The sequence below is a fragment of the Oreochromis aureus genome, linkage group 5 (genome assembly GCF_013358895.1).
Source record: "Oreochromis aureus strain Israel breed Guangdong linkage group 5, ZZ_aureus, whole genome shotgun sequence".
Taxonomy (NCBI): domain Eukaryota; kingdom Metazoa; phylum Chordata; class Actinopteri; order Cichliformes; family Cichlidae; genus Oreochromis; species Oreochromis aureus.
The window spans coordinates 3,488,678-3,514,243 of NC_052946.1; the positions used below are offsets into that span (position 1 = coordinate 3,488,678).

Genomic DNA, 25,566 nt, shown 5'->3' on the forward strand with positions numbered 1-25,566 from the left:
AGCAGACCTTGTTAGCAAGTTTCATCCATTGCCCCCCCATTTGTTTGTTTCAGCAAACAAATGTTTTTTAGTAAGCCACTATGCCTAATCCCCCAGCTATCACTCCAGATAATATTGATTAAAATGTTGTAACCAAATAATGAATGATAGATCCAAGCTATATATAATAGACTATAGTGCCTATTTTCAGTAACTCTTCCTCTTCTGTATCAGTACCACATTGTGTTACCTTGTACTGTTTGGTAATGTCAGCACTGATGAATTTGGATTGTCAATTAAAGAGGGAACTCTTTAACTGAACTCTTTAAGTATGACTTCATGATTACTGAAGAAAAGGCTGAATGTTTAGTTTCTACTCCCCGACTCTAAAATTAAGCACTCGCTAACTGAGTTATTGTAGTGACACAAATTTTCAGTTTTTATTTTCAGTTTTTTCCCCTATATTCTGCACTTTGGGAAGCAAAAAATTAAAATTTTACAAAACAAAAGCAACAAAACAAAACAAACCTTTGCTCATTTTTTCTGTATGCATAGACCGAGCTCTATAATTTCTCCAATATAGTTTCTCATATGAAAGTAGTCTGCTTAACCTGGCTAGGATAATTAGAAAGGTAAGTAAAGGTAAGGTTAGTAAAATCATCGTTTTGTTTACTTTAATTTTTAACACTGTGTTTATTTCCGATCAGATACTGTGATCAGATTGTTTACGTTCAGGCACACGAACGGCCCAGGAAACACCCAGCCGTAGTAAAGTAGTAGTGAGTCCTTCCAGCTGATCCAATCAAGCACCACCCATTTAAAGGGGGTGATGGCTGTCACATGGTTAAACCTGCTTCCTGTTTATCGGCTGTTTTACTTCAGTCTCTGTTTCACAGATTGCGACACCACTCGGTATTGTTGACGCTGTTATCCACTTCTATTTTGCTACCTTACAGCGACAGGACAGCTTACTGTATACATTTAACCAGTTTATGGTCGTGGTTTCTAAGGAGACAGGAAGACATGGCACTGAGGAAACGTGAGTAGGCCGGGAAGGATCCTGGAGATTTCCTGACTCCAGGTGACGGGGAGTTTTACTTTGTTGGTGCTGAGAGATGAACGAAAGTTTACCCTATGTCAGAAAATAAAATGGCTGTTTATTTATGTTGAATGAATTTACCAGGGCTTTGAGTTGGCGGAAAAGACGAACGATAGGCTACGCCTGGGGACCTGAGCTAGCCCGTTAGCTAGTCTTGCTAACCTCTGTAGCCTGCAGCGGCAGCAGCTGTGGTTTGAGTAACCGGCTTTACGGGCAGGCTAACAGGTTGTGTTTGGAGAGTGGAACAGTTCGCTGGTGCCCTGAATTCAAGAAGGCTCCCCGGCTCCGGCTCCGGCTCCCTCAAGCGGGCAGTCAGGAAAAAGCTGGCTGGGAAGGGATGGCCTGGTCGGTCTCCCCGTCCCAGAGGACAAGGCTCAGCGGTGTTTGAAGGAGGTCGAGTGCGGCTCGAAGCCACCGCGGCGGGTCGAGGCACTATGACGGACACCCACCTACCCACGGCCGGCGGCTTCCCGGCTCCCGGGCTGTTGGTCAGAAAGAGTGAAGAAATAACGGATTTGATAGACCTGTTTTCCAAGACGCAGTACAGGGCAAAGGAAGTCACTCCTCGGGTACTTCTCTTTTCTCTCTACTTCAGCTTCATGATAAGTTACTACTTTTGCTAAGGATGCGCCGAATGGCATTTGTATTAAATCAGTCAATTTAAATGATGAGTTGCACTGAAGACATGCTCAATTCGGCAAAAGCATATCCAAAAAGTAGTACTTAACTTGCATGCATGTTATTTTAAGTTGTATTGCTCAAGGTAGGCTCTGATGATTGTGTGGACAATGTTTAGACATTTGGGTGTCATATCCATTCCAGTTTGACTGCTCAGTGTCTAATGATGCAATCTATGGGGATGCATTTGGACTGTGTGGCTAGAGTCTGCCATACCAAAACAATGGAATCTGATATTTTTATTTTTTTTTACTTGCCAGACACTTATCGTCTTTCCACATGAGCCTTTTAGACTATAGTATTATCTTAAGGAACCATTAAGGGCTATTAATATAATGTTTATCTCCTTCAGGTGGAGGTCATAGAGAAACGCTGTCTGCACCTGTTTGCCAGAGATTACAAGTACAGCATCATCCAAAACACCAACGGGGAAGTGTGTGGACACTACCCCCGACAGATAGTTTTCCTGGAGTACGAATGCCTAGATGTGGAGAAAGACAGGTATATCGCCACTGCTCAGTCATCCCATCCTTTTCTCCCCTGATACAAAGTTCAGCCTAGTTACCAATTACCCACTTGTTTGTTTGTGTGCCTCTTCTATCCATGCACACCTTATTATGGTGTGGGGACCAAAGATCATCCTCTGTCTGCAGCCCCTCTGAACACATAAAGGAGGCAGAGGGGTAAAGTGACTGTTGTGTCACATGGAGTCAGTCACAGTAGCAGTGATTCAAAAAGGCCCTCTTTCTCATTGCTGATTCATGTAGTGCAACTAATTTCCAGTAGAGTGCTAGAAATAGATGTGTTAAGACAGGAGCGAAATCCTTCACATGCACAGCAAAATGTTCCCATTTAATATCTTGTCAACTGGTTTTACACAGTTGAAACTCATACATTGAAAAAGACCTTCTCTTTCAGTTAAAGTGATTCCAAAGTTCATGTCAGCTGAAAAATTGTGGAACACACAAACCTGTTTGCAATTAATGCAAGTGTGGAGTGTTTCAGTTAAGACTTAAATATTCCTTTTGAATTGATTTACGTGCAGCCATGTTTCCAGAAAAGTTTCAAAGTGTCAGTTAAAAACCAAATGCACTTTCTTACAAATGTTTAAGTTGCATGTTAAATTGAAAAATGGCAATGGACTGTGCATATTAACTACTGAGTATGATGCAAGCAACATGGTTACAAAAATGTATTTAGTGTATTTATGTAAATGTATTTTAGTAAAGACAAGTGCACTGAGAATCTGGAAAAATGGGCAGTTGTTTATCACTAAAATGAATGTTTAAGATTATCCTGAGTTCCACAGGGTTTCAAGTATGTCGCAAAAATGTTGCAGTGACCTATAGGTGGATACAAAGTTAATACCAATATTGCAGCTTGCATCTGCAAATACTAGCCTACCAACACTTGGTGTGTGTGTGTGTGTGTGTGTGTGTGTGTGTGTGTGTGTGTGTGTGTGTGTGTGTGTGTGTGTGTGTGTGTGTGTGTGTGTGTGTGTGTGTGTGTGTGTGTGTGTGTGTGTGTGTGTGTGTGTGTGTGTGTGTGTGTGTGTGTGTGTGTGTGTGTGTGTGTGTGTGTGTGTGTGTGTGTGTGTGTGTGTGTGTGTGTGTGTGTGTGTGTGTGTGTGTGTGTGTGTGTGTGTGTGTGTGTGTGTGTGTGTGTGTGTGTGTGTGTGTGTGTGTGTGTGTGTGTGTGTGTGTGTGTGTTTTGTGTGTGTTTTTTTTTTTTTTTCTTGGTGGAAAGAAGCCTCCATCATTTAAAGTGAATTTGAGAAGATTTTATGATGTAATAAATGTTTGCATTATGGGCTAAAAAGTATGCCGAGTCATCTGTTAAGTATCAGTTATTGTCTCTAATCGTTAAATGACCTCTGGCCGCTTTATCACATTTGATCCCCTTACTTTGGGTAATCCTTAGGTGTTTTTTGTGACTGCACTTACATATAGTTAAGTGTCGGCAAAATATTGGTGGCTATTTTAAAAAAAAAAATAAAAAAAAAAATACAAGTTTGTAGCAGAAGCTGAACGTTCCGCTCAGATCTTACCTTTGGTATACATCAATTGGAGAGCAACTTAGTTTCCTCCTAGTCACTCTTTATTGCAAAAGGCCTCTTATATGAAAGTAATGCCAATGTTTAAAGAAGCTCCTTCAGCAGTGCGGTGTTCCTTTCCTGCCACTGCAAGCAATTTTTATATTAGTTTAAACTTTCAAAATGGACCAGTCCAGTGAGTTTAGGCGGGTGGCAGGATGTATAGTTAAAACAGTCAAACCAGAGCAATGTATGAAAATGCTGAGGGCTTTAATGTGTCAGTGTGCTGAAGTTTTTCTAAGAAAAGGCTTTTTAAAAAAGCTGTAACTGTCAATTTCATTTCTGCTATAGTGGTTGCAGTTATTTTAGTTTTTGAAACTGGGGGAAGATCGGCAATATGACCGTAAAAGGTTTTTAAGATTTATCTTTATTGTAAATTTGCATAAATGAGACTAGTTTCATTTGGAGCAGAAATTTAACTGCTGGATTCTGTTGTGTAGTTAATGTGCAGAGCATGTGGTGGTTTGTGTGTACAGGTTTGAGAGCACAGTGCAGATCTCTAAGCTGCAGGACCTGGTGAACCGGAGCAAGATGGCTCGCTGTAGAGGGAGGTTCGTCTGTCCAGTCATCCTCTACAATGGCAAGGTATCTATATTGGTCTTGGTTGCATACAACTGTTCTTTTTCCTCCCTGTGACAAAATTCTGTTGTCAAAGGTGTGATCTCCTTGAACCTTAGCGCTGCAGCATGCACAAACAAACTTAACACTGCCGCTTGTGAAGCAGGGAAAAAAAATGTACTCAAAACAAACCCAACCTGAATAGTTGGAGGTTAAAAATGCGGATAAAATGTGTACAATGCCAACAAAGAAAAAAATCAAGCTGACTTGTGGAAGGAGAAGCTCGTTTGAATTATGTATCCTTCTAGTGTTGATGTGAGGAACCAAAGGGACATGGGAATGAGTGGCAGATAAATAAGGGCCAGAGCATCTTGGACCCAATTCAGCCTGCATGCATCATAGTGCCAGCACCAGCTAATGTTACATCTGTGTTAAGGCACGAGGCGCTGAGGTACAATGATTCTAGGGTACTAATACTAACTGTTCGGCTATTTTGCGAGGCCATAATTTTGGTCTGACTTTGAGCATTTTCCTTCTTTAAGAAGTAAAGTAGCTGAAGGTTCAAAATTTTCAGTTTTCTGAATGTTTAAATTTGACAATGATTGAAATATAAAAGGTGTCGTATTCTTTGCTTGCCATATTTTAGCATATATGCCGATCATCCACACTGGCAGGCTGGGGGGAGCTGTATGGACGCACAGGCTACAACTACATTTTCTCAGGTAAAAAGCACACATCTGCAAATGGCTTAAATTTAGTATAAATGTGAAGTTGTGGCTGACTTATTTTCATAATAAGTTTCAGTTTAGATTCTGACTTGTGAATAGCTGCAGCACTTTTCTTTCTGAGCCTTTGTTTTGACTGAGGGTTGCCTCCACTGAAAATCACAAACTCATCAGGGATGGCTACAGTCGTCTCTGTTTTAGTTCCCTTTTAACATCAGTTGAGGGGAACGTGTGCGGGTGGGTGGTGGAAATGCACCGAATATTAAGATCACTTAGCATTTCTCAGACTGCAAAGTTCACCGCTGTGGTACAGTAGCTGTACTTCCCGGCAGTCTGACAAATGGTGCCATTTCTGCATTGCTGCACACACTGAGACTGTATGAACTAAGTGCAAAGATTACTTCTGCATTACAGGAGCTTTCAGAAAATTCTCCAGAGACTTGGGATTGACTTTTAGGAATACACTTGCTGTTAATGGAGTGAAAACTGCTAGATTCACACATGCAAATTTCTTTGTGCATTTGACTACACAACTCTTAAGAGTGCATTCACTGTTTACACCCTATTTTAGGACTAGTGGGTGGAACAGGGTCCTAGTTTCAAGTCTGCACACTGGTTGGGTCTTTCTCTGTGGAAGTGTCTTCCTTTGATGTGGGTTCTGCTTGGGTACTCCAAAGATGTGTGTTAGGTTCAGTGATTATACGATGAGGTGAATGTGAGCTTGCTTGACTGGTTGTCTGGCTCTGTTAGCTCTGTCTAGGGCAGGGGTGGGCAATCTCAGTCAACGAGGGCCGGTGTCCCTGCAGGTTTTAGATCTCACCTTGGGTCAACACACCTGAATCACATGATGAGTTCGTTACAGGCCTCTGGAGAACTTCAGGACATGTTGAGGAGCTAATTTAGCCATTTAAATCAGCTGTGTTGGTTCGAGGACACATGTAAAATCTGCAGGGACACCGGCCCTCGTGGACTGAGATTGCCCACCCCTGGTCTAGGGTGTACCTCACCTTTTAAACATGACAGTGGGGTAGGGTCCAGCCCTCCCACAACTCTTAAATGGATGAGTGGAATAAGATGGCTGAATGATTTCCCACTTCCATTAAGGTGTTAACTTTTCTCCCTTTATTGGAACAATGTTTCATCCGATGCTGCACTTCTTATGCAAAGTTTGCAACAATTAATATTTCCAAGCCTGTATGTGGAGAGATTGACCTGACTAATGTTTTCCTGCTATTTTTATAATTTATCTTTGTTTAGGGGGCAGTGATGACACATGGACTGAGTCGGAGGAGTTTCCAGAGGATGACGGCGTAGTCAGGTAATGGTTGCCTTATCTACAGTACAGACAGGACATGGCTCTGTGGGTTAATCAGGACTGTGGGATAGTTTTTTTTTTTTTTTTTTTTTTTTTTTTTTTTTAAAGAATTGTGTTAATCTCATGGAGTCAAAGTCTCATCTGTGATAAACAAAAATGAATTAATCCATTCTTAACAATGTCTAATAGGACTTCTGTTTTTAAGAGAAAAGTCAGAATTTGGATTTGAGGCTAGGTTTGATGTAGTCACTGATGTGATCATACAGGGTTTTAAAAAACACAAACAAAACCCACAGAATTCAGAGCCTGGATATTTGGTCTTGAGAGTAAAATCTTAATTGTTTCTTAATCCAATCATTGGTTGACAACTTGAGAAATAATTTAATGCTGTAACACATCTGTTCATTTAGAAACTACACCCAGCAAATGCCGTGTGCGTGCACGCACGTGTGCGTTTTCAGTCTCTATAAATTAGTTTTCTTTCAAGTGAAATAGAAATGACAAGAATTTTTAACTTGTGTTAAACGTCTTAGTCGTAATTTATTTTAATCATTTTTTTTCCTCAATCTCCGAACTTTCATAGCTTTCATTTTACAGACTTAAGGTACATATGACTGCTCATTAGATGAGAAGCCAAAATATCTCAGATATTGAGGTCTAATCATCTGCCTGGTCACTGGTTATGTCACTCCATTGGAAGAGAAGCATTTGATGTGTAGCTTGCTAGAGAGCTAGCAGGTAATCATTTTTGTCTAAAAACTAATAAATGTACAGCAAGTACACACATCTCTGATGACAGCCCCTCATCCCTGCTGTATTTTGGAAAGTGACTTGTTTTCCTTCTTCAGTGTTTTAGATTATTAAATAACAGTTACTATGTGGCATGTGTCAGATAAATTGTCTATGCTATCATTTTTTTTTTTTTTTTTTTTTTTTTGAACATTCCTCTGTATCTCTTCACTTTTCTCCTCGTCAGGAACGGTGACTCCCATCTCTTCGATAAGGTTCGAGGTTATGACATTAAGCTGCTGCGTTACCTGTCAGTTCGCTACATCTGCGACTTAATGGTGGAGAACAAGAAGGTTAAGTTTGGCCTCAAGTAAGGACCAGATTGCACTGATTCATTCACATTCTGTGCCATTTAGGTCAGTTTCCTAGAAGAAGAGAGGTTAGTGGGAGGCTTCTGATGTGGCTACTCAGTTTAGCGTCAGATTTTTGTCAGTTCTGTTAACAGCTGTGCAGTGTGCTTGGGATTATGGTGAAGTCTTTTTTCTTTTTTTTTTCTTTTCAATTTACTATAAACGGCTATGTCTAGAGCACTGCAATCACTGCTGCATCATTCTGTGTAACATAAGGTCTTATCCACAAAGTTGGGTGTCACATGGAGCAGATGGAACTGCTGTTTTGAGGGACACATTTTTGATTGAAAATGCATGGTGAATGATGACAAGGCAGGTCAAAGGCCAGGAAAGTGCACAGAATGGTGCAAGTTTAAAAAAAAAAAAAAAAAAAAGGCCAGGAAACGGTTACAGTGTGAAGCAGCAGTATTAACAACTAATACACTACAAATAACAGGAACACTTCAATGAAGTCGAGTAATTTTCGATAGAGTTCCAATTTTCCCCCCCGAGTGCTGTTCTGACTCGGATTTGTTGTTTTTGTTAATTCATTTGTGAAAATATGAACAATTTAATGGTGGTTCTTGAATGAAACGTTTGTGCAGATGCATTTAATTGCAAGGGAGACTTAACCTGGTTTTTTTATATTTTGCAACATAAGCTTTTTAGTAAATTTTTAAAAATATTGTCAGCTTTAGAAAGGTCAGAAACTGCATTGCTATTTTATAACAATAAAAAAAGCTTTTAATAGAATGGTTTATTTTCATGTTTCTGGGTGGCTGCTTTGCCATATATGTTGCCCTTCAGTCTTAGAGTAATTTGAGATTGTGAATACTTATAATGCATCTCATTTGGTTTCCTTGTGTCTCTGCAGTGTGACATCATCAGAGAAGGTAGACAAGGCCCAACGCTATGCAGACTTCACTTTGCTTTCTGTGCCTTACCCAGGTAAGGACCCTTTCACCAGAGCTAGGTGTGCTTTATCAGCCAGTAATGGAATATGAGTGGGATTACAGAGGTGGTCCATGAACAGCTGTGACTTGTAGAACAAAGGCCTCAATTAATGATAATATAGTAATAAATTAACTACCATTTGTTGTATGTGCTTAAAACTTTATTACTACTAATCTTTCATAACATGTAACTGTGCTGTCTACCCACATTAAAGCTCTGGGATGTTGTACTTTAAGCTGGTAAAATTTGTTCAATTCATAAAACCTTCTGCCAGGCAGAAAATATTTGGAAACTAGACCACATTAATCCCTTTGACATTTTATTTATTTTTTTGTATACTTTCATTATAGCTTGACTTTGGGTTGATTTACAGAGGAGTTGTTTGTTAGTCGCGGCAGATGGCCGCCCCTCCCTGAGCCAGGTTTCTTCCTGTTAAATGGGAGATTTTCCTTCCCACTGTCGCCAGAGTGCTTGCTCATAGGGGGGTGGTGGAGAATATGATTGTTAGGTTTTCTCTGTATCATTGTAGGGTCTACCTTACAATATAAAGCACCTTGAGGCGACTGTTGTGATTTGGCCCTGTACAAATAAATTAAATTGAATTAATCTACTTCTTACTGTTTTTTTGTTTTTGTTTTTTTTTTAGGATGTGAGTTTTTCAAGGACTACAAAGACAGAGATTACACAGCAGAGGGTCTAGTGTTTAACTGGAATCAGGTAGAGAATCTGCTCAGACAGATCAGGTACTGGTTAGAAGTCAGCTCTGTATTAAGCATTCTTCTTTGTATCTTCTGACAGGACTTTGTGGACGCTCCTTTGACAATCCCCAGGTGCTTTACTCACAACTTGAACATTGACTGGACTCAGTACCAGGTTAATTTTCTTCTCTTGTCTTCCTGCTTTTTCCGAGTTCTTTATCTGCCATAACTGTCATGTGCTGCTATCACTGGTGTTATAGCTCCATCTGTTGTCCAACTTGCATGGTTCTTGGCTCGTTATTCATAACTTGACTGCTCACACTAGCATCACGAGAGGTTTTTTTTTTTTTTTTTTTTTTTTTTTAAATCCCCCCCTGATGCTTTTGCTTTTATCCTGTAATGGGTTGAAATGATTTTTGTAATTTAAAGATTTATTCAAAACACGAACAAATTGGCACATTTATAGTAATATTGTAGTGTCTTATAGTAATGTTTAATTTCTCTGAGTTGGAAAAATAAACAGTTGCTGGTGTAGTCAAGCTGATTTAAAAACTGTACAGTCAAACGGTGTCTGACCTCACAGAATGTTGTTTGAGTCCACAAATGTAAAGCTAAATGGCAAAATGTGCATAAAATGATTGTCTTCCTGGGTTTTAACCTATTGATTTGTTAAATGTGGTTGGAGAAACTAGCCAAGCTTTGACACACAGTATGAAGGATGTTTCCAATTTAAGATGTAATCCAGTAAGATCATTTCCTGAGTGCAAAGTAAGGTTTTTATCACACAATTGATGTTTGTGTTTCTCTGTGAAAACTGTCCAGTCATGGGACCTGGTGCAGCAGACCCAGAACTACCTGAAGCTACTTCTCCACATCATCAATAGTGATGGTAGGTGTGTGTGTGTGTGTGTGTGTGTGTGTGTGTGTGTGTGTGTTCTTGTGGATTGGAGGCAGCTCAATCATAAACATAAAGCTACAGTCAAAGTCATTGTAGAAGGAAAGCTTGCCATTAACTAGCTACCTTGGTAACTCCTCCCTCAGTTATTTTATGTTCTGTCAGAATGAGTGGTAATCTCGTTGGTCCACTGGGATGCAATATAGAATCAACTGTCAAATAAGAAACCAGGTTTAGCATAAGGTTTTACTAATTCACTTCCTGTTTTGGATAATTCTCTGGCAGGAAAAATGGTTAACCACCACCAAACAGCTGTAGACTTTAAGGATTCTTTGAATAGACTGTTACTGTTTCAATGTCCAACTTCTAACAGAATAATCTGCGTAGATAATCAAGGAACTACAATGTCAAAATGCTCAGGTCAGTTTGTGTTAAAACATTGGTTTTAATTCAAGTTTAAGATGTCTTAACCAGTTCATCATGGTAACCACAGTAGCAGGACTGTTCCTTAACCCAGTGTTTCCCAACTTTTTGGAGCCACGGCACATATTTCACATTGGAAAAATCACACGGCACACCACCAAACAAAAATGTCACAAAAAGCATATTGATCATTTTTTCCCCGTGCACCAGGGATAACGGAATTAGTTCGGTTGGTCACCTGTATACCTTTTTATGCTTTCTTCTGACCACTACTCATGCTAGGGCCTTCATCTGGGTCAGAATTTTCTCCAGGACCCAGGTCAGACTGACTACTTTCTTTTCAAATATTTATCTATTAGTATTACACACTGCGTTGTCTCACTCACAGCATGACTATTATGTAATTTCTTCATCTTCTGTCTTACTGGTAGTTGGCAACCCATTTAATTGGAGCTGGTAGTTGTACTGCCCTCTAGTGGAAGAGGATGTAATTGTTCTGCCCGTTACTCACACTGATCGCTTAGTACTAATCAGGTGGAACCAGATAATCTTCCACGGCACATCTGATCATTTCTCACAGCACACCTATGTGCTGCAGCACAGTGGTTGGGAAACACTGCCTTAACCTAATTAATGGTCTGTGTAGCCATCTCAAATAGCCAAAAAGTCTTAAATAAGCGTGAGTTGGCAGTGCTTTATTTATTGTCAGTGAAGGTTCTCAGTCATCCAGGTCATCGTAGTCTAAGGAGCTTGCAAAGAAAAGCGTCTGGACTTTAAGTTGCTTGAAGATGTTTCACCTCTCATCTGAGAAGCTTCTTCAGTTCTAGTTAGAACCATCTTCAAGCAACTTAAAGAAGACAGACGCTTTGCTTTCCAAGCTCCTTAGTTTATTTGTTTGTTCATTTATACTACCTCAGATATTGGTACTATTTTATTTTTTTAATTTATTTTGTATGGTTTAGAATACAGTTACACAAACATCTTCATTTCAGCACACCAGTTGAAACTAAATCGGGCTAATAGAGTATAATAACACTTGTAGATGGTGTTTAGCATGATTGGGTCATTGCGGAGGATTATTATGCCAATTACTGTCTATTGTTTTGTCAGATTGCAGATCAATAAACACGTTTCTCTGGATTTTCCTGTACATCTCTAAATTTCAAGCTGTGGAAATTTATGAAGGCAGAGTTCATCGCAGAACTGTTATACTGGCACTCTGTGTCATTGCAAAACAGAATATGCATGTTGCTCAGTCTCGGTACTGTTGTCTTCACTTTAATCATTCAGTATTGTTTCCAGTTCAGTACACAAGTTGAGTTCATCTATCAAGTTCATGTTACACAACACTTCTGTACTCTGTGGTGCATTATGTACTCTACCTATTCATAATACTCTTGCCTTCCAGAGAGCGCTTACAGTATTGACCTCTAAGGTGTTGTCATTTCAGATGATAGCGGCCTCCTAGTGCACTGCATATCAGGATGGGACAGAACGCCATTGTTCGTGTCCCTCCTCAGGCTCTCTCTCTGGGCAGTAAGTCTTTTCTATTCTTGAGTGGTTTTTAAATCCTTTTTATTTCCCCCTGTTTCTTCACATGACACCAAACACCTCAATGGGTCCTTCAGACCTCCTTCATTAGACTCTTGTAATCCCATGCTTAATCAGTCTGCCACAAATCCACCACTGTTCCTTGTGTCAATTTTTGCTGTGCTGTAATTAGCCTCACTGTATTCACCACTGTGTGGGGGGGGGTGGGGGGGTGGGTGGGGTTGTGGGTTTTTTTTTTTTTTTTTTTTTTTTTTTTTTTTTTGTTTGAAATTCCAACTCATATTTATGCAAAAAAAAGGGTCTTCTTCTGAAGATGTGACCCACATGGCAATCTTCTGATAAAACTACAGACTGCATAGGGAGTTGTTTTTAGTAGGAACTGAAACTGTGATCTGTGGCCAACTAGTGAGCTCTGTCATGGGGTGCTGATACTGTATAGGGCACAGGTGGCGGAAATGGCACAATTAAGGTATTATGCCATAGGGACTCTCTGAATCTTGTTCAGAGAGCAGTTCTGCTATCTTCTCTAGACTTTGGCATGTTTTACGTTGGCCAATGTGACACAGCACCTCTGTAAAGGGCAGAAATGCCAACTCTACTTTTTTGAACTGTATCTGTTCTGATTTGGAGATGTGGACAAATTGGTGAAGCCAGTGTAACCAGTACCTGCATGAACTGGAAAGTTGGTTCAAGCACTTTTAGGCTTAGCTGGGGTGGCTGTAGCTCAGGTGGTAGAGCAGGTCATCTACTGATCGGAAGGTTGGTGGTTCAATTCCTGGCTTCCCCTAGTCTGCATGCCAAATATCCTTGGGCAAGATACTAACCCCATGCACCCCGATGCATCCATCGGAGTATGAGAGTGTGTGTGAATGTTAGAAAGCACTAAGAAGTGCTTGTGTGAATGGGTGAATGCACAAGTTGTGTAAAGCACTTTGAGTGCTCAGAAGAGTAGAAAAGCGCTATATAAGAACCAGTCCATTTACCAAAGCTACAGCTGGTGGTCCACAAGGCTGTAGTCCAAGATTGTACAGTTGAAGTGCCTCAATGGCATGAGGAACATGGTGGAAAAGTGGCAGATTTTTCCTTTTTATATAGTCACAAATTACAAATGGTCTACATAATTTTTATATATATATATTTTTTTTTTTAAACCATGGATGGTTTCACTTAAGTGCATGCATTTAAACTAGACTGCTGTCATGCTCTCATGTGCTTTTCCTGAGAGAAGTCTATTCAAAGTAAAGTGAGCACTTTACTTCTACTAAACATGTACACAGTACCTGCTGAAGCCTAAACCTACTAGAATACCACCTGCAGTGCGAGCTGTTTGACTCAGTTATTCCCATCTTTCACAGGATGGTGCAGTGCATGCCAGCCTGGAGCCCACAGAGATTCTGTATCTGACTATCGCTTACGACTGGTTCCTCTTCGGGTAAGAATGTTACATCTGTCATTTCATGACTTCACAGCAACTTGTTAAGCCATGGTGATTTAGCCAGCAGAAATATGTCAGAGGTGATTTGGACACTTCGTAGTGCCACCTGACTTGAGAGACACTTGGTTGTCTGCAGTACATATTTGAGATGTGACTGGTTAATGGAAGAATGGGAAGGTAAACTTGAGACGTGCAGCATTTTAGATAATTTTAAGCCTTTTTTTGGGGTGTTGGTGTTTTTTGGGTTCCATCACCAAACAGCTTAAACTCTGTCACGGGACTCATGATTCATGAACTCATTTTCAGATCTTACTGGAATGACTGTACAGAGTTGAAACGGCTACTTTTTTTTTTTTTTTTCCACTTTCAGGTTCAGTTTGTTTAAAAGTATTCAACTAAATATGGTACTGTGAGTTTATCCCAAACAAACTTGGATCAGTTGAATATATGGTGCACTGTAGTTTAAGTATCAAAGTCCTTTAAAGCTACCCTCAGGTGCAGATATTGATGTGCTTCATCAACTTCTCGTGTGTGGGTGGGTGTGGAACTATTATATTATAATATATTATGCTGAGGAGGTTTGGCAATGGGCAAGCTTTTCAATCATTCCTTTTTTCTCCTTCTAGTCACATGCTGCCAGATCGACTCTCCAAAGGGGAAGAGGTACTTGTATTTAGAATGAGCTACAACTTCATTTTAAAGTCAGTAAAAATGACACTTGACATAATCATTTAGCTTAATGTGGAATAACAGCTCCTAAATACATTTTGTGTGAATTTTGGTTTGTGAAAGGCTACATGCACTTTGTGCACCTCTTGCTATTAACAGTTTCTATTTTTGGCTCAATGGTTGCTGTTTGTTTCATCAGGCATTCTTCTTTTCTCCTCAGATTTTCTTTTTTTGCTTCAATTTTTTGAAGCACATTGTTTCAGAGAAGTTCTCTACAGTTAAAAAGCAGAGGTGTGTTTACCACATTAACTAGTCAAATTCCAGCTGTGTGGATTCACTATCAGTTGTTCACTAGTCTTTTAATGTCTGACCTCAAGTTTTAGAAGAAAGAACTCTCACTTCAAAGATGGTGATTTCACTGTGGAAGAGCTCTGCCAGCTGAGTGAGTTACTCTTGCATGCTTTCATCTGTAGAAGCTTTGACTGATATTTCATGGATCTAGCTAATTAATTACAGATTGTTTGAGAGCCTATATTATTGTAATATAATATAACACCAAATGCACCACTAAATGACACAGGAAATCATTCCTGCTTGTAAAACTCCTTCTAATGCCCAGTACACTCTGCAATAGTTACACCCTTTTGCACGTTCTCTACAGTAAATAACAAATGACAAAGTTTTACAGTTTAAAGTAAAATGTCAAACATATATATTTTACCTCTGTAGTACTCTGGATATTTATAATTGAGCTATTTGTATATATTGGAGCCATTTCTTATGTTTTGTAAACTTTGTAATATATTGTATTATTTAATTAGTTCAGTCTGTTACTGTTGTCTTGGAGCAACTGTAACCACATAATTTCCTTAGGGATTAAGGTATTCCAATAATAACATGTAGTATCAAAAGTTCAGACATGCCTAACCACTGTTATTTAATCTAGTGAAATGTAAAGTGTTTAGCTTTGTTCTGGAATAGTAAGGTGAGTGATTGTGGAGGCCAGATCGTTTTAAGCAGAACTCCAATTGAAATGGTTTGGGATGAGTTGGACAAAGAGGACATTTTAATGATATGGTGTGTTCAAAGCTGTGACTGGTACTTTACTTTTTACTTTATTACTTAGTTACTTTTTAAAAACATGATACGCAACCTGAAAACGTAATAAAGCAATAGACCTTTCAGCCCAATTCAATTTTTTCTGCATAATCCATCATATAAAATTGAATCAAATGGAAAAAGTCTCTTTTTAAACCTTGTTTTAAGTCTTTTAACTTTATGTCCATTAAATAATCTCCTGAACAGACAAGTGTAATCCAGTTTAAGTACCAATATTAAACAAAAACAATTTAACAATTAAATTATGCCATAATCTTTGCAACATCTGTATTCAGGAAAATTAAGAAGCGCTTTAAACTGCAGAAAATGTGTTTGACAAACTCAACACAATGTAACTTAAAACATCCTGTAAATGGCGCTGGCTCTCACTTTAGTAGGAGAAATTTGCATGGACATTTGCAGCTAGCATTTTAAATTTTGAGTGAAATGGGGTCAATGCAACTCTTAAGGATGCATGCAAATATTCATTAGTCAGTTGTGAGTGAATTTTGTCCATTCATCTTTAAATGCCCAATTTTCATAGTCCACTTCACGTATTTTCGACAAAGCCATCTTCTTTTACTCACTCATCTGTGCAGCACCAAGTCATAATTATACTGTCAAAAAGCCTGAGCTCCCAAGCTAGGAATTTAGCAACCCGCATTGTGTGTTTGTGTTGGTGGTGCAATATCACCACCAGCTGGCTTGAAGTGTGGACCAGAATGTTGCTGACCCACATAGTTGCCTGATGCGCCTGTTCAAAAGTCAGCCACAGCAGCCGGCAGGAATAAAACATTTACCTACATGGTAAATGAGAAAATGCAGTCTGGAAAAAAACCCTCTTGGGGTCCGGATTTGGACTGGAGTCCGGAGGTTGGGGACCCCTGATCTATGTTACAGCACGTCACACTATGGTCTTTACATGACTTTAGCTTTGTGACATGGCATGTTGTTCTGCTGAAAACGGCCATCAGAAAGTGGGTGCACTGTTCAGCAACTATACATAGGCAGGCTCTGGCTTGTATATCTATATAAACATCCTAATTGTGGCATCAAATGACCATCATTTGGCACTAATGCTGTTATTCAACAATTCCCAAACTCTTGAAAGAAAGGTATTGAGCATTAAGCAGTCTCTGGTGCTATGCTAAAGACTGCAGTGGGGGCTCATCCTACTTGCCTCTGGTCTGATGCAATGAGACTTTTGTGCCTAAAGCAAAACAATGAGACTGATTTTTTTTTTTTTTTTAAAGTGATACTTTAATCTTTTATAAAAGTGCAAGCCTAAAATCCAAAACTTGCTGGAACAAACTCTTAACCTTTAATGTGGTAGTTGCATCAGGGTGCGTTTTCATGTCAGACTCAGTTTCATAGGTGTAAATGGTGCTTTGTTCAGGCCTTTGCTGTAGTGTTTAAGGACCACACTGTCTCAGCAGCAGATATGTGACTGCAGAATCTTCAGGGAACTACTCCAGCCTTCCCCTGTAAAAAATTTCTTTGTTTTATACAGCTAAATAATATATTTAGCTGGGGTGGGGGGACAATACATGAGCTTTGGCAGAATTGAAGGGGGTGTGTGTCTTTTGTTGGTTGGTGCTACTCAGGCTCTACTGTGTGACATGTTTGATGAAATGCAGTTTCCTTTCAGAGTCCAGGGACCGTGGCAGTGTGACTAGTTTGAGCAGTGACTTTTCCCTCATCACTGAAGAGATGGCTAGTGGATCAAGCTTGACCAATGACACTGTGGACCTGGCCTCCAGTCAGCCCCAAGCCTCCAACTGGTCAGCACCACACATGCTCACAAAATTTAAGGATTAATTTCTCATAAAGCGTCTTTAGGTTGATCTTTTCTTCCAGTTATTGCAAGCTTCTTAGAATATTTATACTGTTGTATAATACATACTGTCCAGTAAAAACAATATAGTAGAAAACACAAATATACTCTCCAATGGATAACAAAAGGTCTGCAAAATGCATGTAAAAGCTTTTCATATTTTGATGAGAAGCTCCATCCACGCAATTACACTTTACCTCAATATTTTTGTTATTCTGTCTGCTTGAGACCCTCCCCAGCTATGCAGGGCAAGTTGAATGGAGTCACCCAGGAATCTGACTGGTTATGTAGAGGTGCATGAATACCATGTAAATGCTCACCCCCAATCATTGCATTGATGTTTCATAGGGTGTTTGCATTAGTCTCCAGGTACTTTCCTCAGTCAGAGAAAGCTGCTTACTCTATTATTAAACATTTTGCAGTCATTGTATGCAAGCTAGTTGGAGTGATTTGGAAGGTTTCTGTTGTGACCTCATGCTGGACTAGTCTTGTCTTTTTCAACCAAGGCCTTAAAGTGTCTGAAGTTGATGTGTCATCTCAAACAAGTTCTTTCCATTAACAAGCAAAGGAAATTCTCACAGCTCCAACACATTGCTAGTTTAGAACAAAGAATTACTTGTGGGAGCAGGATTTTTTATTTTTTTTCCCCCCCCACTTTCCAAGCCAAAGATGCCTCGTCTAAAGGGTACCACTAACAAATACAACCTCTAACTTATGCAGTGGTGATATCATTGGCCTCAGATAACAAGCTGTTGCTAATGGTTATTTGCTCTCTGCCCTCAGGAGAAAAGGCACCACTTCCTCTTCTCCAATGGTGGTTTGGAATAAACAGAACCCTTTGGACGACCGCCTCTCTCACACGGCAAATGACGCCAGGTCTTCAAGCTCCTCATCCAATCAGTCGGAGCATGGCGACACTCGTACTGGCAGCAGCCCATTGGCTGTTCCAGGGAGAAGGTGAGGGAGTCCATGTAGCTTAAGCCGCCAGTTCAAGTTTGCTCAACTGCGTACTTTTACACACTTAACACACTTAAATTTTGGACAATCACCAGATGCACCTTCTCAGCTCTGTTGCTTTTCCTTATGAACGGTGAAATACACTTGCTACGACAGTGCAACCACTGTTGTCATTTGAACCTGTTAAAATGTTCAGTGCCTGGTTTGGAGTGTGTTCCACTTCCTCTATCTAACGGTCTCGTCAGCTTCTTGGTCGGCTTTGAATTCTTCTTTCATTTCTGTTTCCATCCCATTTCCCTTATTTTGGGTTTAACTGCGCTGTTTGACCTATTCGGTAATTTTCCAAATCAGATAGCTTGAAGTTCTCAGTCACTTAAATGCTGTTTTGTTTTTGTTTGTTTTGTTTATTTTGTTGCATAGTACCTGCTTATATCCTTTATTACAAAACTGCAACTGCAGAGAGAAACTCTGCAGGTGTGGTTCCCCAGTGAAACAGAAGTCTAAACTTGCTGCCTTTTAAACAGTCTTAGAAACCCTGTGACAGGTACAGGAAAAGGCACAAACCCTCTGAACACTTAACACTAAACATCTTAAGGAAGACAAGATGGTCTACATAACATGCTTCTTGCAGTTGTACGCCAAAAAACATTTAGTCAGTTGTACATAACAGACTTGCTTTGTGAATGGATTTTGACAAATTGGATTCCACTCGGTCATCAACACAGCATGACTTTTTAAGCTTTAAGTGATTGTATTGTATAACTGATTTTTGCAAAATCCATGCAAAGCTCCGATAGTATGCAGCTGCATCTAAAAACAACAAACTGCCGTATGCTAAACAGTTTCAGCTTATTCAAACTTGCAGCATCTTATTAATTTGTATCACATTTTTCTAGCAAGAATACTTGAATAAAATGGCTACATATATGAATCTGGTATATTTTATTTATGAGACTACTGTGTTCCTGGATTGTCCTTAACAAAAAGATTTTAAATGTATGGTAAGAAATACAGGCATTGGTACCAGTGTTGCGACTCGGGCAGTATTTGGCTTCTCCAAAACTGGTGCAACTGTTCAAAGACACAGGACAAAGTGAAGAATGGAGTGCTGTCTCCTTAGAAATCAAAATCAGTGTAATCCCATTTGAAGGCTTTAAGATTCCATATCATTCAGCAGTTACAACACGATGTGCTAGATGTATGACATTAGAATAACACTATGGTTTTGAGAAAAAGGTGCTATTAGAAAAGGTCCAATGTAAGGTAGACCCTACAATGATACATGCAGAAAGAAACCCAACAATCATGACTCCCTATGAGCAAGCACTTTGGCAACAGAGGGAAGGGGAAAAACCCCTTTTTAACAAGAAGAAACCTCCAGCGCAGCCAGGTTTAGGGAGGGCCATCTGCCACCACCGGTTGGGTTGGGGTAAGGGAAGGAAGACAAGACAAAGACATGCTATGGAAGAGAGCCAGAGATTAATAACAAGTACGATTCAATGCAGAGAGGTCTATTAACACGTTGTGTGGAAGCCTTTAGCAAGCTTTAGAATTAAATTTGTATTTCAATCCATTTGCTATGCAGCTATTAAGAAGCGTGGCGTGAACAGTGGTCGTGGAGGTCATGGGCACCTCTGGAGTGCCAAAAATCAAGATGACTGTGGACCCAAAGCCTAAAACATCTTAGATGCATTATAGGCACAAAACTGTGTGTGTTTGTTGTTGTGTTTTTTTTTTTTTTTTTTTGTTTGTTTGTTTTTTTAAACACCACTCGTTATCAGGATACAGCTAGTTTGCTAAAGATTCAGATCTGATGCAGACTTGAAACTGAGTCGGGGTATCATAAATGGAGATTGCTCCAACACCAATTATTTCAGTCATGCTACTGATCAGGATGATGAGCTCTGGGGGGCTTTCTTTTACTTTTGTCCCTCTTATCTGTCTCTCAGGTTAGCAGCGGACTGTGCTCGGTCAAGTTCCTCCCTCTCTACAGATTATGGTAGTTGGCAGATAGTTTCCGGTTGTGGTAGCATCCATGACCATGCCCATTTCCCTCCACCTTTGGCCTCAGCCTCATCCTCCAACTCATCTACTGCTATCGCTGCCTACGACTCCCCCCTGCCATTCAGCTTTCAGGATGAAGCCAGTGGACGAATGTAAGTACCTCTCCACTGGTAGACAGGTTTCAGTCCTGTAAGAGAGATTTGTAGATGATGGCATGGTTTCATAGTCTTAAACCTGGATTAAACAAGAGGTTCACTTCCCAGTGGGACAAGGATGTAGAAAAGCAGACTGTCACCCTTTTCTCAGTTAGTAACAAACAGCTTAGACTTCTTAAATTAAACCACGGCTAGCTTTATGCTCAGGTATCTCATCCTTCATTCCAACACTGGATTTGTTTGCCATTAGAGGGTCCACAGTTTACTGTGAAATTTTCAGTTGTGATTTTTGTGCCTGTTTAGGCACTGTTTACTTTAGCAAATCAGTAACCATAGTTTATGCTGGGCTGTATGACTGGGTGTAGTAAGATTTTGCTGGTTTCACAGTTACTTTAGCATTGTATTTAGGTTTGCACAACAAAAATTCTTGGTCATTAGTCTGTATTTCTCTTCATTTTATCTGTCCCTATTGTTCTTGACTATAACAGTGTTTCCTGGCTGTTAACACACTGCTGTGCTACCCAGCATGGTAAATTGTCTGTGTCACAAATGTTGTGCCATTGTGTTCGTCTTGTTTTTGAGGTGACCGTGCTAACCACTGTCACTTAACAAAGTTCCTGGTTTGGACCCCAGGGTGGGGCCTTTTATGGAATTTGGGTGTCTTCCCAGTACCTTCCTACCACAGTCTAAAGACATGTCTGTTTATCACCGATTCGGACTTGTTCATGGCTGTTAATTGTATGAATATATGAGTAAATGTACCACATTTGATCACATGATCAGTGATGGTAGAGAAATGCATAAATGTCAGTCCATAACAAAAAAGTTAGAACCATGAGGAGGGTGGACATTTCACAGAGGTCCTCTTACTGGGGAACACAAGCTCTTTTGGCCAATAACAGGATTCAGAGTTTTAAAAGGGGTCTGATGACTGTCTAGTGCTGGCAGCTGTACCAGTGCATAAAGTTGATAAGGTGGAGTAGTGTTTGCCATGGAAGATCAATCTAATAAAAGCGCTCAAAGAGTTAAGCACATTAGATATAACACTAATGTTTGACCATATTTCAAACTACAATCACATTAATATCTTGCCATTTGTACTGACATAATTGACGTGAATAGTGCTACTTCTAATACAGCAGTATCATAAAGTTTGTTTTGTGTATTTCTCTCAAACACAAGCTTTGATTTGTCAGGAAATTGTTTTTTTTTTTTTGTTTTTTTTTTTGGAACCAGGGCACTGAAATGTTCAGTAGCGATGGCTTACTGCCCAGTAGACGATGAGAATTAGGGAGATGCATTTCCACTGGGTCCTTCCTTTGACTCATCTGCCTTCTCTCTGGTCTCGGCAGGAGATGCATTTTCTCAGACCTTTAGCTCCCATCTTATCCCCGCCTGCTTATTTCCTCTGTCCTCTCCAGGTGTTCCTTCCCCTCTGAGCGTCAGGCCCGTCTGGAGGCAGTACGTGAAGCCTTCTTGGCAGCCTACAGCTCCACTGTCGGCCTCAAATCCTCAGCTCCCAGCCCCTCTGGTGCCATCTCCGGCCTGCTGGAGCAGTTTGCCCGTGGGGTAGGCCTCCGCGGCAGTAACGCCATCGTCTGAGCCTCTTGATGGGACCTTGGACCCTCCTGCCTACATCAGTTGATTCAGCATGTCTGTGCCAAACATCCCCTGTTCAATTTTAAGGGTGAAGCATTATTTTTTTTTTTTTTTTTTAAATATTTTAATATTTTTTAACATGCCCTCCATTTTATTTTATTTTTCCCCTGTGGACTTTAAATGTCTGTGGTTTTTGTCACATTCAGGAAGGGCAATGGTTTCAGCCACAGAATCAAAAAGGGATGGTAATAAATTTAAATGGCTTAGAGGTCTCCTGTTATTACAGTGTAAAGAATTCTGCCTTGGTCTGTTTATAGATTTGTAACTCCATGTCCAGTAAACAATATCACTTGATTTCTTTTGCTTATGCTGCTATTCTTCACTGATCCAAACAGCCGAAAGTTCTGTAGTTCTACTGGGCAGTGAAAATGAGACAAAGAACTTGATTTTTATTTTTTTTTCTTCTAAAAACAGAAAATATTTGATGCTGTTCTGATTTTGAATTTAACACAGTATTTTATCTGATCTGTTTTACTGCATAGGGCTTCATGTTTGTGGGGGTCTAAAGTTAAAGGGCTTTTGGTGTTGATGTTCCCATACAGGAAACTTTTAGAATTGTTGACTCCTGCGGTCGTAGTAATCCATGTCCAAACTGGTTTTAAAATGATATTCCTGGCCTTACCTTATTTCACTTAGTTTGTCAAGCATACCAAACACTTCAAGCTGAAATTCTTCACTAATTGCGAGAGGACCCTTAATAATGGGGTTTGAACCATGAAGTGTTTTGGGTGTGGTTTTTTGGTTCTTGTTCCCCCAATGAAATATGAAAGCTTTAGCTGAAAGACTTGCATAGTCTGAACATTGTCAACTTGTTTTGAAGAGAACTGAATTATGCTGCTTTCTTATTTTATAAACTACTCAATGCCAGATGTTTGGTGCCTTGAAGTGGAACAATAAATTCCACAATAAAAAGGACTTGGTAAAAACTGAAATTTTTCTCCAACAATGCAGTTTGGCTTTAGTTGGCACCATTAACTGAACAAGCCAAATGTTGTCTATTTGGTTATTACTCTGTTTGAACCTCTACTTTGACTGGTGGAAACAGGACTATGCCTGTGCGGAAAAAGGCTGGTTAAGACCAGTTATCAGCAACAGTCTTTTGGAGCGTTTCAAGCTGACTGCTAGACACTGCAGAGGTTACACACTTAAGTCAAAATGCTAAAATTTGTATATGTATGCATTGCTTTTAAACACTTGTCCAGGGAAGCTCAATATCATTCTACATGCAAATAAAATTAATCTATGTGACAGACAGATCAAATATTTGCTTTGTAATTTTTGTAGGAAACGCTTAAATTTCAGGAGCTAAGATTTACATTAACCATTTGTTGAGTTGGGTAGTTGCAAGAAAAAAAACTGACCTTAGGTTTATGTGATACTTTAGTCTTCTATAAAAGTTTAAATATAAGGACTGTTCCTTCATGGCTCTCGCAGGGTTGATTATTTTATTTATATTTTTTTTAACCTTGCCAATTACAGTATCACCATATTGAGGCATATCTGTTAATGGTTTAGTGACTGTGAAGAAGCACTGAGCATTGTGGTAGCAGATATGAACTAAAGGCCTTTTCGATGTTTCTCGTCCCTCCAGTGAAGGGAGGTCCGCTTCGTTCCTGCCAGTACTGAGATTCCTGCCCAGCTGTTATCACACATTCACCTCCTTTCAGGTCACACGTGGACTTTCCTGCCCAGTCAGTTGGGTCAGTTCATACTTAAGTTGTAAACTAGCCTATCGGTGTTGCCAAACTGTTTGACAGTTGCTGTACCTCAGGGCCTTTCTGTTGTGCCTTTTTTTTTTTTGGGCCCTCTCTTAATTCTTTAACACTGGATGAGTCTTCTGTCCAGTTTCAGGTATATTTTCTGTTAAATGTGTGGGTTTATTTTTAATTTTTGCAATTTTTTGTTAGAGCTTTGTCTTAAGAGTTGACTGCAGTGAAATCTGTGGGGCTTTCATGTGGTTGCAGTTTGTACAGTGACATAACGCTGAGTTTTATGGAGATTGATGTAGGATATCGGGCAGCAGTCATTCAGTTCTGCCTCTGTAAATGGCAGTTGCTGAAAATGACTGGTATCATAATTTTATTTTTTTTTTTAATGAATATAAAATCCTCTTTTGGGAAATGTACTCAGGATTGAGATGAAAAGGTTGACACCAGTATTGTTTCTGGGATAAGTGCAGAGCTACAACAGAATGTCTAGCCATGATTTGGATCAAGAAAGATTAAACCCTAGTTTAAAAGAGCTTTGTTACATAGAGACTGTCTTGTAGGAGAGCGGAACAGCTTTGAACTTTATTTTTTTTTTTTTTTTTAATTCCCCACCCTGAAAAATAAAAATTTTGGACAAACTTGAAGCCAGCAGTTTTTCCTTGGTTGAGCTAGGCTATTCTGACTCACTGTCCTTGTCACATGCTCAGCCTTATTTTCACTCTTGATCATCTCCCAAAATCTTGAATTGACAGAATGTTTCTTTTGCTATGCCTAAAACCAAAGTCTGTTTTCTTTATGCCTCAGATCATGAGCTGAGGTGTTTTAAGTCACTTGAATACTTACTGTGTCAAGATGATTTTAAAATTGATCTTGATACAGTACTATCAAGTACTTTGAATGTGGCGCATACCAGTTCTTTGCACGGGCTGTCAGTGGTTTAATCTTGTACTTCCAAAGAGACTAACGGAACAATCTGCCCTGTTTGATGTAATGAAAGTGTGACTGTTATGACCCGATCTCCCTGTCAGGTTTTAAGCTTTCTCCTTAAATTCAGTTCTCACATTTATCTCTGGTTTGGCATAGTATCTAGCATTCAAAAAACATTGTCAATTTTCTTTTCTTCATTTACAATTTTTAATAAAAAAAAAAGGAAAACACGCCACCCTCAGTCTCTCTCTCTCTCAGTTGGGGTAGATTGTTTCACAAATGAGGTTTTAACTTGTTGAAATGCTGCATTGCACTTGTCTAGTGTCCTCTGTGTAGAGAGTCTTCTTCTTTGTATATCTGATGCATTTTTAAAGAATGCTAATTTTTGCCTTTTAGGTTATCAAATGCCATTACTTGTTGATGGATGTCGAGCTACAGTTGAAAGTGACTTAAACTCCAGGTAGCAATTTTGAATAAATGAAGAAAAATAATTCTTGGTCAAAGTGATTATTTTTTTTTTTTTTCTTTCGTGGATAAAGGCCAGAGAAACCTATTCATTGTCATACAAGTGAGAGGCATAATCTAATTATATCATTGTAACCCTGAAGGACCCGACACGACTCAGGATGCTCTTTTAGATTTTTATTTTATTCACACTGGCTCTGTTTGTGGCTCAGCACTTTGCAGTGCTCACTGCTCTCTCTGCTGCAGCCGAGCCACCAACTGCCCACTGCCCCCTGGCCTATGGACCACTTTGAAGTTAAAAGGCTGGAGGGCCAGATACCACTACGGTGGGTGTTCTTCCTCTGCGGTGGGGTCGGGTGGGCCACACAGTGCTCTGTGGGGCTTGGTCTGGATGGGCCTGGGCTTCCTGCCCTTGGTGGATTCTGGGAAATGGTGGTGCCTATGGGGGTCAGCGGGGGAGTTGGTTCGAGAGAGGGGGTACTCTGCCCTCCCCCGATCCTTTCATCCCCATCCCCAAGTTCCCCCCTCCTCCCGCTCCATCACACCACAGCACATGCAGGGCGCACCCA

General features: G+C 39.9%; 1 protein-coding gene across 5 annotated transcripts; it reads left to right on the forward strand.

The window, feature by feature from the left end:
• The first annotated feature begins 758 nt into the window (after positions 1 to 758).
• mtmr14 (myotubularin related protein 14) lies at positions 759 to 25,023 on the forward strand. Of its 5 annotated transcripts, none has more exons than XR_005613086.1 (20): positions 763 to 1,647; positions 2,109 to 2,257; positions 4,325 to 4,433; positions 5,053 to 5,128; positions 6,389 to 6,449; positions 7,423 to 7,545; positions 8,439 to 8,512; positions 9,165 to 9,235; positions 9,317 to 9,391; positions 10,039 to 10,105; positions 11,985 to 12,070; positions 13,441 to 13,517; positions 14,147 to 14,183; positions 14,410 to 14,480; positions 14,567 to 14,631; positions 16,936 to 17,068; positions 17,905 to 18,078; positions 20,028 to 20,234; positions 21,659 to 21,924; positions 23,488 to 25,023. XR_005613086.1 is itself a non-coding variant. In XM_031747511.2 (20 exons), the coding sequence occupies exons 2-20, from the start codon at positions 1,513 to 1,515 to the stop codon at positions 21,837 to 21,839; spliced, it is 1,971 nt and encodes a 656-aa protein (XP_031603371.1). In that variant the 5' UTR covers positions 763 to 1,060; positions 1,163 to 1,512; the 3' UTR covers positions 21,840 to 25,023. The 5 variants fall into 5 exon arrangements, 4 of the variants coding, with proteins under 4 accessions (XP_031603372.1, XP_031603371.1, XP_031603369.1 ...); XM_031747511.2 differs by having other exon boundaries at positions 763 to 1,060; positions 1,163 to 1,647; positions 21,659 to 25,023; XM_031747509.2 differs by having other exon boundaries at positions 763 to 1,018; positions 1,163 to 1,647; positions 21,659 to 25,023.
• Positions 25,024 to 25,566: the final 543 nt, after the last annotated feature.